This window comes from Numenius arquata, chromosome 8 (genome assembly GCF_964106895.1).
Source record: "Numenius arquata chromosome 8, bNumArq3.hap1.1, whole genome shotgun sequence".
NCBI classification, from domain to species: Eukaryota; Metazoa; Chordata; class Aves; order Charadriiformes; family Scolopacidae; genus Numenius; species Numenius arquata.
In genome coordinates, this window is record NC_133583.1 from 31,758,977 (window position 1) to 31,775,108 (window position 16,132).

At 36.8% G+C, this 16,132-nt stretch overlaps 1 protein-coding gene across 3 annotated transcripts in view; it reads left to right on the top strand.

Moving 5' to 3' along the window:
- Positions 1-12,505, top strand: part of RALGPS2 (Ral GEF with PH domain and SH3 binding motif 2) — a 149,508-nt gene extending 137,003 nt beyond the window's left edge. For all 3 annotated transcript variants that reach the window (XM_074152716.1, XM_074152715.1, XM_074152714.1), the window contains 3 exons: positions 7,120-7,225; positions 8,466-8,557; positions 10,843-12,505. In XM_074152716.1, coding sequence (XP_074008817.1) covers positions 7,120-7,225; positions 8,466-8,557; positions 10,843-10,872 — 228 coding nt within the window. In that variant the 3' untranslated portion in view covers positions 10,873-12,505. The remainder of the gene's footprint in view (positions 1-7,119; positions 7,226-8,465; positions 8,558-10,842) is intronic.
- The last annotated feature ends 3,627 nt before the right edge of the window (positions 12,506-16,132 follow it).

Genomic DNA, 16,132 nt, shown 5'->3' on the forward strand with positions numbered 1-16,132 from the left:
CAGTTTGTTGCTACTTGAAATCCAAACAAGCATTGATGTGGAAAGACTGAGAAGTCACTGTATATGACATGAAATATGTACTGATTTCATATATATTGTAAAATTAGACTACTGTCTTTTTTTGTCTAATCCTGTAATCTATTAACTACAACAGAGTACAAAACACTTCGTATGTTGTGCAGAGCACTAGCATATCATATGATGCTGGCTTTCATTCGCTGCAACTTTATTTGAAGGAAACTAAAAATACTTTACTGTGGGAAAGTAATAAAAGGATTTTCTGTAGATGTTCCAGGGATGTTATGATGTGCGTAGTTCCTGTTTTCATTGGTTAATTATAATTGAAGAGGATGCTGCCAGAGATTCTGTTAAGAAACTGGGTAATATTCGAGATACTTGGATGTTTTTCCAAGTTCATTCACTACTCGGAACCATAACTTATAATTGCCTTGGCCAGTGTTTCAGTTTAATTTATGACAACTGTCACTAAAGAACATTTGCTTTGCATAAAGCTTATGTAATTTTACAAACTGAGATGTACTCCTAGAATCATTGCAAGGGGACTACCCTATTTTCTTTTTGGTGCAAAATACTGTTTTCTTATCTTAACATTTTTATGTTCAGAGGGTAGAGATTTGAAGTTTAAGATTTCTGATTAGTAGACTCCTGGATACTTGACTTTTCTGTGTGGAAAGTTTGTGTATAATGTTGTCTTAATGTACAAAAAAATTGAGTATTTTCCACTTTTATTGGAAGTAGTTCGTTAGAAAACAGTATTCTAATACTCAAAGTAGTTTAATAATAGTTAAATACTTGTAAAAATACTTTCTTTGCCATAATCCATCTGCCCTGTCCCTACTAGCTTTGATGGCTTAGATGAAATCAAAACTGATCCTACCTAATTTGTCTTGCCAGTTAAGACAATACTAGCCCAGACCAAAGGCCTGTTAGCCAAGCAATCTCTCTCATGGGTGTCTTTAGAGAAGTGAATGTGTTTGGATGCATTTGCCTCTGGTATCAGTGAAAACCTTATGGAAGGAGTCTGTCTCATTAAAAGTAAAGGTAATTGGAAAGAGCAGATTTGTAAACTACTATAAGCAGAAAAGCAAAGTATTAAAGTAGAAGAAAAAGAAAGAACCAAGAGAAAACTTATGCTGACATTATGTCACTAATAGTTAGTTGCTTGTTTTTTCTAGAAACATTGAGAAATGGAAAAGAATTTTTTTGTAATGTCAGCCTTTGTGCTCCTGTTACTGATATGATGTCTTTAGGCTTTATGTCAAAATTGCATTTTGTTTTCTTTTAGGAATAGAATATGCATTTTGTACAGTGTCTGTCAAAGTACTGAAGGATGGAAGACTTTACCATACTTGTACCTACTCAATCAGAAGCCTTTTCAGTATTGTGTATAAATATTTTAAAGCAATCTGAATAACATACGGGTTTAGACAACTTGGAAAAATTCCATAGCTAGTATTTTATTGTTTGGAAATTAAGTATGTTGAGTTTTTATGTGGTCCATTTGCTTATACTATTCGTTCAGAATAACAATTTTAATCATTTAAATTGTCTTGCCCTTTCTTTAGGAAAAGTAAGTGAAGTAAAAAGGTAACAAATGTAAACATTCAAGTCTGGTATCTGATCCTCCTGAGTCTCTGTTGCTGCAAAAGCCTTTACTTTTGTCTTGAAATGCAGTGATATAATTTAGAATGCTCTTTCAAAAACTATTTTCTGAACCTATTGAATTGACTTTTAATACTCCCCAAGTCACTGATGTATTGATGCCTGCAACAACTAAACTACTAGTGAACAGAGACTTGTGCCTAAGAAGCTGAAAATCTGTCTCGCATCCTTATGTTCTCATGTTTATTTGTCCAAAGATGTACCAACAGACCGGTAACAAAGTTTGCAAGTAGAGACTAGGAGACATTCAAGTGCATAACGCTGGCAGGATTATCCATCAGAAGCCTGCTAGCATTATGGCTTGCAAATACTGAGCAACGCAATTCCCAGGAAAGGGAGATGGAGTAGCAGCAGTAAAAAACAATGACCGCTAGAGCGGATTTGTTTTTTTAACAGTTGGCTCTGTGGAATTGGACTGAACTATCCAGCACAACCTTGGATTTGTCATCTGTACGCAGCTGATGTCTTGCTTTTAGCTTGTTAGGGCAGCAAACGTATTTTGTTCTGTTTGTGGATGCAAAGCGTGTTATGAAGCTCAGGTCTCCCATTCGGTTTCCCAGGTGCAGTCGTGATTTAAAATAATGTAATACCTATTAGCTACGGTTTGGATTATCTTTTATTTAAACAAAACGTTTATGTCACAGTGCATGCACACATACTTCAGTTCCAAAGATTATTATATCACAGAGTATAATCTTCATGCTGAAATTAAGGTGGAAGATAACCTGGTAACTGCTGTGGGAGACCGAGGTTGGGGGCTGAGGGCTAGAGGCTCCAGTTTATTAAACAGCCTAATAATAGGTGGTCAGTAACTTTGTTCATCTAGTCCATCTGGGCTGTGTAGTACTTCTAGCATAGCCATTGATGGCTTAGATTTCCATCCATTTCACTACAGGGTTATTGTACAAAGGCTCAGCTTCTGTTCTGGAGTCCGTAAAGATGAGGTCCATTCTGCAAAATAAAGAAATTTGAGGCTAGATCTAGGCTTTGTTTTGTTACTGTCCAGATTAACTGGATAAGAAGGATGATGGTGTCTACTTTGAAGCAGGTTTCTTTTTCAAAGATTGATTCCTTTGAAATTTACCTAGGTAGAATATTCCCAGCATCTTTTGGAGCCATGTAAACATCTGTCTTTTCAACTTCCTTTCTCAAGGCCTCTGTGACATGGAAAGGAACTCTGGCAATGAAAAAGTCAGTCTGCTATATAAAGTTTCCTGGCTAGAGCTCTCATGGTAAATGTGTCTTGATTACAGGAATGCTTCTGAACGCTCTGCTGCTGCTATTGCTTCAGGCAGCTAAGAATGAGGGCTTGGAATGCGCTGACACTGAAAGCTCTTCCAGGCTTTATAATAGTCAACCTCTTTGGAAAATTAGCTCATAAAAATCCCAGTGTAATCCAGCAAAAAGGGCAAGAAGTCTCCTCCCTTTTAAACATGAGCAAGCCAGCTTTTCTTCTCATGCCTATGGTCAAAGACAAAGGAGTGCATCCAGAGTAGTGTGTATTCTAGATGTGAATCTAGTCCAAAGGAAGAGGATGCTGTAGATAAACAGATATATGGCAAATTTTCTTGTGCTGCGTCTACTAAAAAAGACTACTAAATATAATGAGCTTTGTATTTTAAATAGTGAACAAGTTTAGTTATTACTGGAGTAATGGAAAATGGTTTATCACGAGCAAGTGAACGTCAGAGCCCAGATGTGGTACAGGAGAATCTGAGGGGAATGTGTGTAGAATGCTTAAGGTTTTATCTCATATGCTGAAATGGTACCCACAAACAAGCTTCTGTGATAAAACTATAGCAGTTGCATACCTTTAGAAAAGGGCTAGAGTAAAAATGGCCAACTTAAAATTAGTCTTAAAGGAAGCATTCACCCTGAAAAATGTGAGTATGCCCATAAAAAACTTCATAGTGATTGGGCTGGAAAAATCCTGCCAATTTCTGTGACAACATAGCATGCATGAGAGACTTTTCCATGTTTGTAGGTACTTGGAAAAGCAACAGAGAGTTTTTGAGTCTTCATGCTCGAGCATGAACCCTTGTTCATTCCAAGTCTTCCATTGCATGTTATATTCAGAATTAGACCCATTTATTGGCACTAGAAATCTTGGTAATGTTGCTCAGGCACTTTCACTGAAATACCTGATAAAGAGTGCGGTCATTCTAGGAAGTTCAGCCACTGAGAAAAGTATTTGAATATTAGAAAGCTGTAAAATCTCAACAGGAGATGAGGAGGAGAAGATTTGTAGGTGCCAAAAGGTTGGAATGAACAGGCTGTTCACAGATTAATTCAGAGTTTTTGGTTCAAAGATTTATGTATAAATGCCTTTGAGCTCAGAACAACACCAACAAAAAAGTAGTTATGTGAAGCCTAGCACCAGAGCTGTGTAGTTTTCTATGTGTATAATGAGATTGTCATTCTAGTGGCCTGTATAAAAAAAAGCAAAGAGGAACCAGGAACATTAAATTACAATGAAGCTTTCATTCCCTTCATGTTAACAAAGCAGACTCGCTGTTAGCAAGGCTCTATGCATCAGTGGAGAACGAGCTGCCCTGGGGGACTATGTAAACATGGAATACAAATCCAGCCGTGCCCAGGGATGGAAAACTGACATGTGTTTCAAGTGATGACGGATTGATGCTGGCAGGAAACACTTTCCTTGTGTGGAGCTTTCTACTTTTTGGAGAAGTACCATGATTAACTAATTGTTTTGAATAAAACAAAGTGAGCTCTAGCAGTTGTGATTGCATGGAGATTTCATGTATTGTATGCCTATTGTTATGATATATAACTAAGATAGGAAAGTGCAAATGTGCTATTTTCATGAAACTAGAAATGAGTGCAGTTCAAGAGGTACATTGTTGACCTGTAGCCTATTAAAACTTCTTTGTGACTCAAATTTCAGCCTCTGTGAAAATGACCTATTAATGCTTTGTAGGACTATCCTTACTTTATTCCCTTCCTCTGTCTTTATTTCTTCTTTCAGATAAAATTCCTTAACAGTTTTTATTACTGACTGGAATCTTTAAAGAAATTTTAGTTTCTATTTGGAAAGAAGTTACGTTACCCAGCCCTCACTGTAACAAAATGTCTGATGGAGCGTTATAATTTACTTGCTTTTCTTATGAGGTGTTACCAAATCTGTCCACCTCCCAAAGGCGGTAGAGTTACTTAACTTTAGTATATGTGGTTCTACAGGTTTTATGAGGAATGGTCTTTCCCTACAGTTTTATCCATAGTAATATCAAAAAAAACTAAAAGGGCATCAGTTTTGAAGTTTGGAGGCAGGTCTTTCCAAAGAACAGTCATCATCACTTCTGTGCTTAAGCTATCTGTACAAGCATCCCTTCAAAGTTTCGAAGCTTTTATATTTCCACTGTCATTACACAAATGTCAGCTGAACATGACTGGAACTTGTGATGGAATGGTTCCTGCAAGTGTAACTAGAGCAACGTAAAGAGGGCAGTACACAGATGATGCATTCAAAAGTTTATGAGATAGAGAGAGACTGGACTCTTAAATTATTTTGAACTTGGTTAAAATACTTCTTCTTTCAAATATTGATCTAACATTTGTTCTTTTAAAGTTCTAATGTATTTTAAACTGTAGCCTGTTGCACACATCCCAGACATTTAAACTTCACTGGACATTGAAAGTCTCCAGCTAATCTATGGCATAGATTTGAATAACCAACATTAGACTTGCACTGGAATTTTATTCATAAAGTGATCACTCGGTTTATAATTTATAGTATAACTTATTAGCAGTAATGCTTCCTTTTGCTGAACCAGAGTTCTAGATTTGTAATGGTAATGTAATGGTAATTTGTAATGGTATGTAAAGCAATTTTTCTAAAATGAAACAAAAGATATTTGACACTTAACATTGTAAATCTGCTGTGTGGCATTCATATGAAGAATGAAAGTATTCTAGAACTATCCATTCATTTTAATGACTTAAAACGTCCATGAGATTGTTTTAGCTTTATAGTTTCTAATAGACAGAACGAGAGGGAATGGCTTCAAGCTCCAACAGGGTAGGTTTAGACTGAACATTAGGAAAGAATTTTTCACAGAAAGAGTGGTCGGGCATTGGAATAGGCTGCCCAGGGAGGTGGTTGAGTCACCATCCCTGGATGTGTTTAAGAGCCGTTTAGATGTGGTGTTGGGGGATATGATATAGGGGAGAACTTTGTAGTGTAGGGTAGATGGTTGGACTCGATGATCCCAAGGGTCTCTTCCAACCTAGACAGTTCTATGATTCTATGATTTAATAATGTAATTAAAGAGAGGTCAAAATTACTGTACTAATAAAGAGGTTAGAATAGGGATTTCACATGGCAGGACAAAGATGCAACTGATAAGGACCAGCATATAGCAGAGTAGGACCTTCGGGACAGAGAAGTGAGGTAAAGCACTGCAAAGGTTAAGAGTGCTAGGATTGATAAAAAAAAAGTCTTTGTCGACCCATGAATGTGGGAAGAGGACAACTAAAGACTTGAAAGAAACCGAATGAGTTAGGTGTTGGGGGAGTGAATGGAACTGCCTGAGCAAGTAATGAGAGGGGAATTGTGAGGGTCTGCTAATAGATAAGCAAGGACACCAGGGAGAAGGAAGCTTGTAGTTTGGAAATGAGTTGGATTTAATGGGTGAGTAGCCTGGAACTGAGAAGAAGCCTGAGAAGTAGAAAGTAATACTACCCAGGTGAATGAAAAGGAGAATGGGACCAAGGCGCTCTCAGGAGAGGGGCTAGTGTAGCAGAGACAGGTATTGTGCTTAAAGAGGCCTAGGTTATCTGTCAATATGTGAGGAACACCTCGAACAGGAAAACCCCATCATTTTTAACATCTTGTCAATAAATGAGCACATTATGTTCTGTGCATTTTTTTGTTGAATCGACACCCTTGTTTGATCCATTTTATTCATCAGGTCATAATATTTAATTACTTAGTTGTGTTATCTTGTCCACAGGACTCTATTTGTAACTACAGACTATCATAATAATTGATGCATGTTAAATTTGTGTAATTATGGCACAGACAAGTTTAATTCTTCTGTGTGTTGACAGTGGTGGGAATAACTTTGCATTCATTAAGGCACTTTTTTGAACTATATTATACTTGTGTGCAATAATGTGGTGAGGAATGTTACTGTATTCATACAGTGCAATTTAGATGTCCATTGACACGTTTTGAGGGATTATAATATTCCTTTTAATTTGTTTTGAATATCATTTGTTGTGGTGAGTTCTGTTTTCCCTAATTCCATATAAAATTGATAGATTTTCTTAATTTTATGAAGCACTGTGCTTCCTTTGAAGCACTGTCTTTAACAGTGTCACTGAGAATAGCTTTTGAATACTTACTCTGTGCAGCGCGGTCAGGCTGGCTGAAGCTTCTTGTTTTACTTTAGTTTACATCTCTGCTTGTATTTTCAGTTCAAATCCACGCCGAGTAAAAATGTGTCAGTGGTGGGCTGGATGGTGATGATGGCAGATGACCCTGAGCATCCCGATCTCTTCTTATTGACTGATTCTGAGAAGGGTGAGCGATTCTAGCACCGAGGGTGCAGTGATTCCCAGAATAAACATTTGCTTTGCTGAGGTATTCGTAAGCAACCGAATAGAATTGGAAGGATGTTACCTTTCCCTTATTCAGCTGCTCTTCGACATGTCATGTTTGCCTTTAGAATGCTGTGGGAACAATTGTCTATGGAGAAGCCTTAGTCTTCATTAAGTTCAAAGAACTCTCCCAAATCTAACAACTCCCATTGTGATTTTTATTGGAAATATTCATCTGCATTCTTTTAACCTATATTTAGACCACTCGGAGGCATTTTCACGTATGTGAAAATGTAAGTAACAATAAAGAAATAAAGTTCCAATATTCAGCTAACACTAGGTGCTCCACCAGTCCTCTCTCTTCTCCAAGTGAAAAACAAAACCAAAACAAAACCATCTGTTCAAATGTAGCGCTATTACCAGGAAAAAAACAACCCTAAGAGATCTTGACTGTTTTGCACAGAAGCCTTGATTTCTGTTACTCCAACGTAACACCCTGGTTTCAGTTTAAACTGTGAAGAAATTGCTACTTTTCCATAGCACTTCAAGCTATGCAGAAAAAGCTTCATTAGAAGTTCTAATAAAGGAGCTTAACATTATTTATTGCTTTGTCTACTTCAAGTCTTAGTACATTTTATTTCCAAGCATCTGTTCTAGCACCACTGATATATGGTGTAAATCATGAATGATTGTCAGCCTAAATTCAGCAACAGCAACCTGAAATGTTTTTGTATTACTTGGCCTTCCTGAACCCACGCAAGCACTGTGTAACACCAGACTCTGAAAATACTAGTCTGAAATGTATCTATGTTTACAAACAATTTTCAGATATTTTCAGACATGATATTTCAGTGCAATCTTGCACTTCATTAAGAAATATGAAATGATATTATCAATGAATTGCAGTAATGGCAATGAACAAAAACATTTTTGTTGTATGGTTCTGAGAAATGTTTTGTTCTTTCCTAGTTGACGCTGGTGTTAGTTGAAATCTAGAATGTTGGAAAGGAAGACAGGCAACCTGAAAGATCTCTTGTACTAGGTCAAATAATAATAAAGTTGCACCTATGCCAGACAAAGTGTGAAGTTATATGAACCTTCTGCTATTAAATCTTTTAGTAATGTTTTAATTTAGAGTTAACTTGAATACATGTAAGTTTTAAGTGTAGTATTGTTTGTGTTTCTTTTATCGTTTTTTTTTTTTCTCTACCTTTCTTACTTAGGAAATTCATATAAGTTTCAAGCTGGAAACAGAATGAATGCAATGCTCTGGTTTAAACACCTGAGTGCTGCCTGCCAAAGCAACAGACAACAGGTGAGAGCAAGATGTTAAAAAGGAATACGAGCTGTTACGAGCTCAGAACTGATAGATCTTCAGGGTGACTGAGCTGTAATTGATTGCTTTGTATGAAGGGCAATCTGCTCTGAGCAGCCTGTATATCGATTTTACATGCTTATTGATTTGCCCTAGCTTTCCTGTTTGTCCCTTTGCAAACAAGTGCTCAGAGCTTCTGCGTTAATTAAGAAAGATTTGGGGCTATCTTGAGGCTAATTTAAAGCAATTGGGGAAATGGAAGGAATGTTCTAAAATATCTGTCCAAGTGGCAGTATTTTTGGTTTTGCCCATTTTTAAGAGACTATTTTACAGTTATATAAAAAGCTGTAAACCATAGCATTCAATAATTCCACATAACTTTCCCATAGCGCCATATTGTCAGGTCTTAGGCATTCATGTTTTTTGTTGTTTGTATGTATTTCTGAAATGTATTTTAAAAAAATCCAAATAAACCACAGTTTAGTGCTGGGTACATTTGGCAAACTTTGAAAGCAAAAGTAGAATTTTCCATGAATCAAAAAGGAAGATAAGACTACTCCAAACCCTATTAAATTTTGTTCCCATATAAATTTTTACTGACCTTTTTAATCAGCAAAATCCTTGTTAAGTTACCACTTTGTCTTCCTGAAATCTTCTTTTTCCTTTGCGCATTTGTTTATGGACTTTCCAGAGGAAAAGTATGACTGAATTTTAAGGGGCACCAGAAGGACCTTTCCAGATCTTTCTGGGCTTTCTTGTTCAGTTCTGCTTCTGAGAGAAATCTAAGGAGTAAGGAGGGTGCAGAAGCTCCCTTGAAAGTATTTGAGACAGTGCAAAAAAGAGGAAATTGTCCTGCTGGCTGGAGAATGTGGGAATAGTAGCAAATAGTGGCAAAGAGTTTGCAAGAAAGTGGTGACTTCCATTCAGTCCTGAAAACTGCCCTCTGAGGACAGCTTCTATGCAATAAGGCTTAACAATACTATTTAATGCAAACTTGTTTAAAGCATTCAGCCCCAAGCCTGTGCAAAAGCAGCACGCTTAAGGATGTTGGCGGGGCCTCTTGTGGAAAATATGGCAGCAAAGTGAAGATAAGTGTAGGAGATTTTTTTTTTTTAAAGGAGGGGAGGATTAATGAAAAAAAGACCTACTATTAAAAGGCCAAAAAGCCTGCTACCATAATTCGTTGCATATTTTGTTTTCTGGCATGTTGTGTAGTTGTACTATATGGGTTCTTGCAGTGTAGTTGCTCCCATAGAAGAAGCAGGGCTTCATACAAACATTAGGTTACAAAGATTGGTTTAATGAATGAGTAAAAATAAAAAATAAAAAAAAAAATCTTTTAACATTTTTCTCTTTATCATGATTTAACTCCCAAGTAGTGCTTTCTCTAGAGACATCCCTTATTGTACTGTTTAAAATGGAAGATCTTCCTTGCTTTTTAGCAGTATGACTGCCTAAGAAAGGCTGGATGTTTAAATGTGCTTTCAATAAAATATAGACACCTACCCAGTGGAATAATATTGGGAACTATTTTAATAGTGGGTTTCTTTAGTGGTGGAACTTTAGCCCGGTTGATCATTCTTGCTTCTGCAGGTAAATGGTAAATGCAAAGCAAGAAATGCCTGCTTCAAATGTGACCAAACTGGGTATTTATTGACAGTCATCAGGAATGTGGTGGCTCTTTAATAACCTGAGTAAATAAGGGATGTTGCTGTCAGGCAAATTCCTGATGGGGAGAAAATCAGAGTATAAGCTAATGTAATGCAAACTAACTTTAATCTTCATGAAAGGGAGTGATGTCTGCAGCAGGTATTCAGGTTTCCTATGGGAAAAGCGCAGGCAAGTGTTTATGCCTCGTTTTTTTAAATTAGTCTTAAAAATACTAGAGGGCCTACATCAATCACTGACCTGTGTGCCAAGAATTCTCTAGCTGGGACTCAAGTGAGAAGGTTCTGCTTGTGTAGCTTGGTGCTGAGATTTATCATGTTAAGGTTGTCTTGCTGACAACTTAAATCTTAAATGTCATCAAAATTAATAAGATCTAAGGCCATATAATAAAATTATAAATCACACAGCAGTTTAATATTTTTGTTATACCTGGGTTTTCCACAGCTCTCAGTATACTTGTACTGCTGAATGATACTTGCACTCCTCCTTCCCTTTTTTTGAGACAGAATGAGCATTAATGATGTGCATTTAAACAGGTGGCTAGTCTGTGAAACAGTGGCATGTAAGTAGCTACTACCCAAAGCAAAATCTGCTATCATTTATATTTTTGTTTTCAGGTTCCTGCCAACTTGATGACCTTTGAATAACAGGCTAATTCAAAACAAAAAAAAGAACAATTTGAACCATCTCATAATTGAGAACGAGGTCCTGATGAAAAGTGTGCCAGCTGTATTCTGTGCCAGAACAGAGCCTGTCAACTCGATCTCTGAACTCTGGAGCCCTGAACAAAATCACTAATGGCTGGGGAGTAGAGTCCCCCAAATGAAAAATGGAGTCGCAACATGAATTGCCATGGACCATGCTTCGTTATATTCTCTGAACTGACCTGTGGAAACCACTGCCTTAAAGAGTGAAAGGAAAAACAACATGAAACACCAAATAGTGTGTGTGAAATTTCTGGCGGTGCTGTGCTTGAGTTAAATAGATTGTATCTAGTTTGAGTTTCTTTTAACTTTATACTAATTTTGAAAATAACTCACCTTTTTAGGCATTCTTAAGAAAGCAAGTAAACTGGTATTTAAAAGTTGTATCAAAAGCTACGTATGAACTGGGTAAAAGAGGTACTTCACATTCTAGAGATGTTGTTTAGACTGTACCAGGAGTTCTCAATGGGAGCCTGTCCCAGGCACACTTAGCCTGGAGCAATGTTATTTCTGTCAGACCTACAGTATCAGAAATGTAACAACTGCAAGTTTGAAAGCGCAGTAAGCTTGCAAACCTTAGTACTGTATGGGAGCCATATTCCCTATGAGTGGCACAAAGGCTGAGCACTTACACACCAAAAATCTTTTTGGTATGTTGTTACCTAATTCCTGGTTAAAAACATAGTTCATGTGTTTTGGGTGGTGTGGAAGAAACAAAACTGAAAGCACTGTTGGGTCAGAACTGAGTGTTTTCTTCCCATTTGTTTCTATACGTGTCACTCTCCTACATGTGAAGGTTGAATGAGGAAAAAAAAAAAACCAACACCTGGGTATAGACCTTGGAGACATTTTACTTCTCTGGGTATCTGTTAATTATCCATTAGGGACCACTGTCAGTGTATGATGTTTCATATCACTTAAAAGTTCTACATTACAAAAAGATAGAGGCACAATTTCAAGCTTTCATGTTCTCATTTGGCAATAATTGATTTTGGTATCTGTCTTGGTCAAAATAGTTGACGTTGTGTGGTATTGATAACGTGGCCTAAAGCAGACCTTACATACAGAAGCTCTTTTGATCTTCAGGCAAATAATTAATTTATTAGAAGGTAGGAGAACCTAAGGAGAGAAAAGGTGTGGGGCTATCAAAATTCCATCCTTGACAGGAATAATTCTTGCTCACTGAAATTACTCACAGAGAAAAACATTGTGGTTGTAAAAAGGGAGCCATGCTTTATACGTGTGTTTTATGCTAAAGACTTTGATTCTTGCTTTATTTGGGTTTTCTTGATGTCACCTAGATATAGTTTCCTGGATGATTAGTCTTTCTTTAATCTTCAAAAATATGATCTTTGTAAAGCAAGGAAACTTTGTCCAAAATATGACTCCGATATCAGAACTTTGAAGTCTGTGAAAAAGTAGTAACTGTTCCATTGACATTGTGGTTTAGTGGCCGTAAATACGCTTGCAGATTCCACCATGAATACTCCTTTTTAAAAACAAGCAAGCTACCTACCAGTCTGTGGCAGAGTTCTCTGACTATCAATAAAGGTTTCTACGAGTAGTTATTATTTTGAAAATGTACAGTTTGTTTATTGCATCTGAGTAGAAGCCTATAAATTCACTTTTGGGTGTGTTTTTTTCCAGAGTCAAATTAATCTCTTAACACAAATTATTAATTTCTTATTTCTGGGGGGGTGGCAAAAAAGAAGGATAATCCAATCTTACAGTAAAAAACAAAACAAAACACAAAATACCCAACCAGTTGGTGTTGTAGAGTAAGAGTAAGAGGTAGGTTTATGTTTCCAAGAATTGTTCTTGTGATTTGGCTCTTGGTGGAAAGCAAACAGTAGAATTGTCAGAATTATACCACAAGCACCATGGGAATTTGTGTCCCTTCACAATTTTTTTTTTTTTTTTTTTTTTGTTATTATGATGGAGAAGGAATAGTCTGTTCTGATCCTGAAGTCATGTATTTTGGGAAGGGGTTGCTTGTGCTGAGTCCCTCTGCAATTCACACATCTCCCAAGTTTACCCATGTTGGGTGGATAGTAAAGACAACATCTTCCTAGCCAGCAGTGTTACTGTAGTAGTCTTTGCACAACTTTAGTTTTGGGGTTTTTTTTCACTTTAGAAATTACTTAATGTGTCTGTCTTCTCAACAACTGTTTTTTAACAATGTGTGTACTTCTCTAAGCATCGTGGATGATAGCCTGTGGATTTTGCTTTTTAAATAAGCTATTATAGGTCCATTGCAGCATAACTCTATCTGTTCTTCTGTTAGTGAAAGAAGACACGCAACTGGGAGCCACAGCCTGACATCACGCAGCTTTGCTAAAGACAGAGCCAGGTCAGAAGGTGTCATTTATTATAGGGTTTTTTTATTTTTTCAGCTGTTTTGAGTTAGGTTTTTATGGTAGGAAGGTGCTGGGGAAAACTGTTCACAAATTATCATTTAATGAATTGTTGCTGTTATCAGCTTTCATTGTTCTTAGGCCTCCTACTCTTCCTTGTTTTTCTACCCTCAGATATGCTGTTTTTCATGGGAGAGACAATATTGTGGGAGGAGTTTCTTAAAATGTGTTGCCAGAATAACCGGAGAGGTTAATGACAACATGGAAAATGTTATTGGCACTTGTTACAATGAGTTCAGTGCTTTCCTGTTGTTTATCTCCTGGGTAGCCCCCTAGTCCTACAGGGCAACACAGAAGTACTGGAATGTTACATATTTTGAGATAAATGGTGCTCACAAAGAGGTGGTGGTTTTGTTCCCTGAGGGAAAGCTGCCTCAGCTAAGCTTTGGAAAGACTCACTCAAGTCAAATACACTGTAAAAAACGTAGTAATGCTCTTTTTTTAAATAGTGGGTTAAAAAAATCAAATAATTAAAACCAGTGCTGAGAAAACAAGGACAGCAATGAGCTTATAGTATTCAGGTAAGGCTGTCATCAAGGCTACTCCAGATAGTTGGCAGTTTCTCTTTGATTTTTATTTTTAATGTATTGGTCTGATTCTTTATCTTGTTAATAACTGCTGAAATACTTCAACTAATATTTGTCGCTTTATTTCTTAACGTTTTGATTTTGAAACTGAAGATGCCCCTTAGAGTGTCCTGTTCTGGAGGCATATGAGCAAAAAGTATTCAGAGGAAATCTTCATAACAAGGCTTCACGTGAAAATGTTAATTACCTGCTGACTGCTAACTACTTTGCTTAGCAGTCTTGGTAAAGACTGAACAACAGGGAATGTCTGGTTTATGAAATTGGTGCAGTGCATTAAAATAGGTAACATTGCACTGGTTGGTGAATACTTACTGCTAACTTTTATCTTCCTAACTTAATTGGTACTACTTTTGACTAGGTTTTTCAAACCTGACTTCTATTCCAGTGTTCTTAGAAAGGAAGTCAGGAAACTTACTTTTGAAAAAATCTGGTAATTTGAGTAAACATAGCTCATCACAGACACGTATTTAATTCTGCAGACATTTCATGACAGAGGATTATTACTCAGTCTGTTATGATTCATTAGGTATTTAGGTGCACGTTGTAGGCATTAAAACTACCAATACTAAAGGCATGCACATAAATACTTAATGAGTTTTAGCACCCAGCTTTAAAATAGTGTTGCTGTTAGTGCTTTTAAATTGCTGTGAAAAATCATATCCTACTGAAGAAAGATCTGAAAAAGAAAATACTGTCATGGCAGACATTATTTGTCAACTCTGCAGCTGGCACATTAAGCAGCCCCCTAGTTACGCAGATGTTTTAGCGTCCTGCTTGAGGAATCGGTGTCTCTTTTGGGGAGTCAGCTGACTATCTTTCTTCCTCAAAACCCAACTGCAGAGCACTTGAACTTTTACCAAGAAAAGCGTTTATAAAGTATGCATATTTGAAAATATATTGGAAGCAAAAGAAAGCATAAAAAAAACACAGCAGGATTTCATTAGTTATCTTTTCCTCACTAGGAGTAAATTCACCTAATCTAATTTTGCTTGCAACATCAGCCTCCTTTATTTGCATTTATACATTTTCAACAATAGTTCTCCTCTATTAGTATCAGACATAACAAATGTTAAAAGGAAGCGCTTTCCCTTTCAGCAGAAGTAATTGCAGGTTTTTCGTGCTGTGAAGGCACTTGAGGAGGTGAGATCCCTTTTGATAAAAGGCAAATTGATCTTGTGGGTTTGGTTAACTGTAGCAAATCTTGTCTAAATCAAGATAAGATAAATCGTGGGATGTTGTTTCTTCTTGATCTGTCAGTGGCATTTTTCTTGATTCTTTGTCTCTTTTTTTGATGTGCTAACTCACCAGCATTAGTAGTTCCAGTCTTCTCTGTGGCTGGCTGTAGTATGCCTGTTGCAAGCATCAAGACACCAGGGCTGGTACTAAATCACATCATTTAATTACTTATTCTTGCTACAAGGACAAATTTTAAAAGTTTTGTTATTGTGTAAATATAGCCCTTTTTCTCCAATTTTCTCTAAAAGTGACTTGTGCCTAAAGTGAGTTGGCTTGGGAATGTTGTTATTAAAAGAATCTGTAAAAGTGGACATTGAATTTGTTTGCAGGGGTTATCTGTTTGTTTGGTTTTTTTTAAAACCATCATTCTAATTTGTAATGCATCAAGAGGGTGAGTGTTGGATTTAAGGAGGACTTTTGTCAGTGCCTTATTACTAACTTGAAGACCAATTCCCTTATTTCAGTGCTGAGAGTATCACAATGGCAAACTTGCATACTGTGTCCTTGATGTACCGAGGGGTAACATTCCTTATAATTTCACTGCAGTTCTGCAAAGCTAATTGTTTTGGTCAATGTAAAATAGTCATGGCTTGAGTTACTTTAGTTTTTGGGGTTGTTTTTTTTCTGTGTTTGGGTAGCCTTTTTTTAGGAAAAAAGCAGAGGTAGCTTGGGCTTGTTCAGCTTTTGTCAGAAGTAGCTCAGACTTCTTCAAAATTAATTTATTTTTATTTTGGTATGTCTCTAAGTAGATTTTGTAGGGAGGAGAAATTGAAAAGGGTAGTCCAAGTCATGGTCTAGACCGCATGAACTTAAGAGCTTGCATAATTAGAAAGGAGCTTGCTTTCCTCTCTCCCATTTTGATTTAAACATTGAAGAGCATTCTTATGAGGAGATTTACTTCTTACAAGCTTTTAATTAATGTAAAATAAATGCTATAGGAAAAAACTGTTTAGGAAAAGAGAAGAC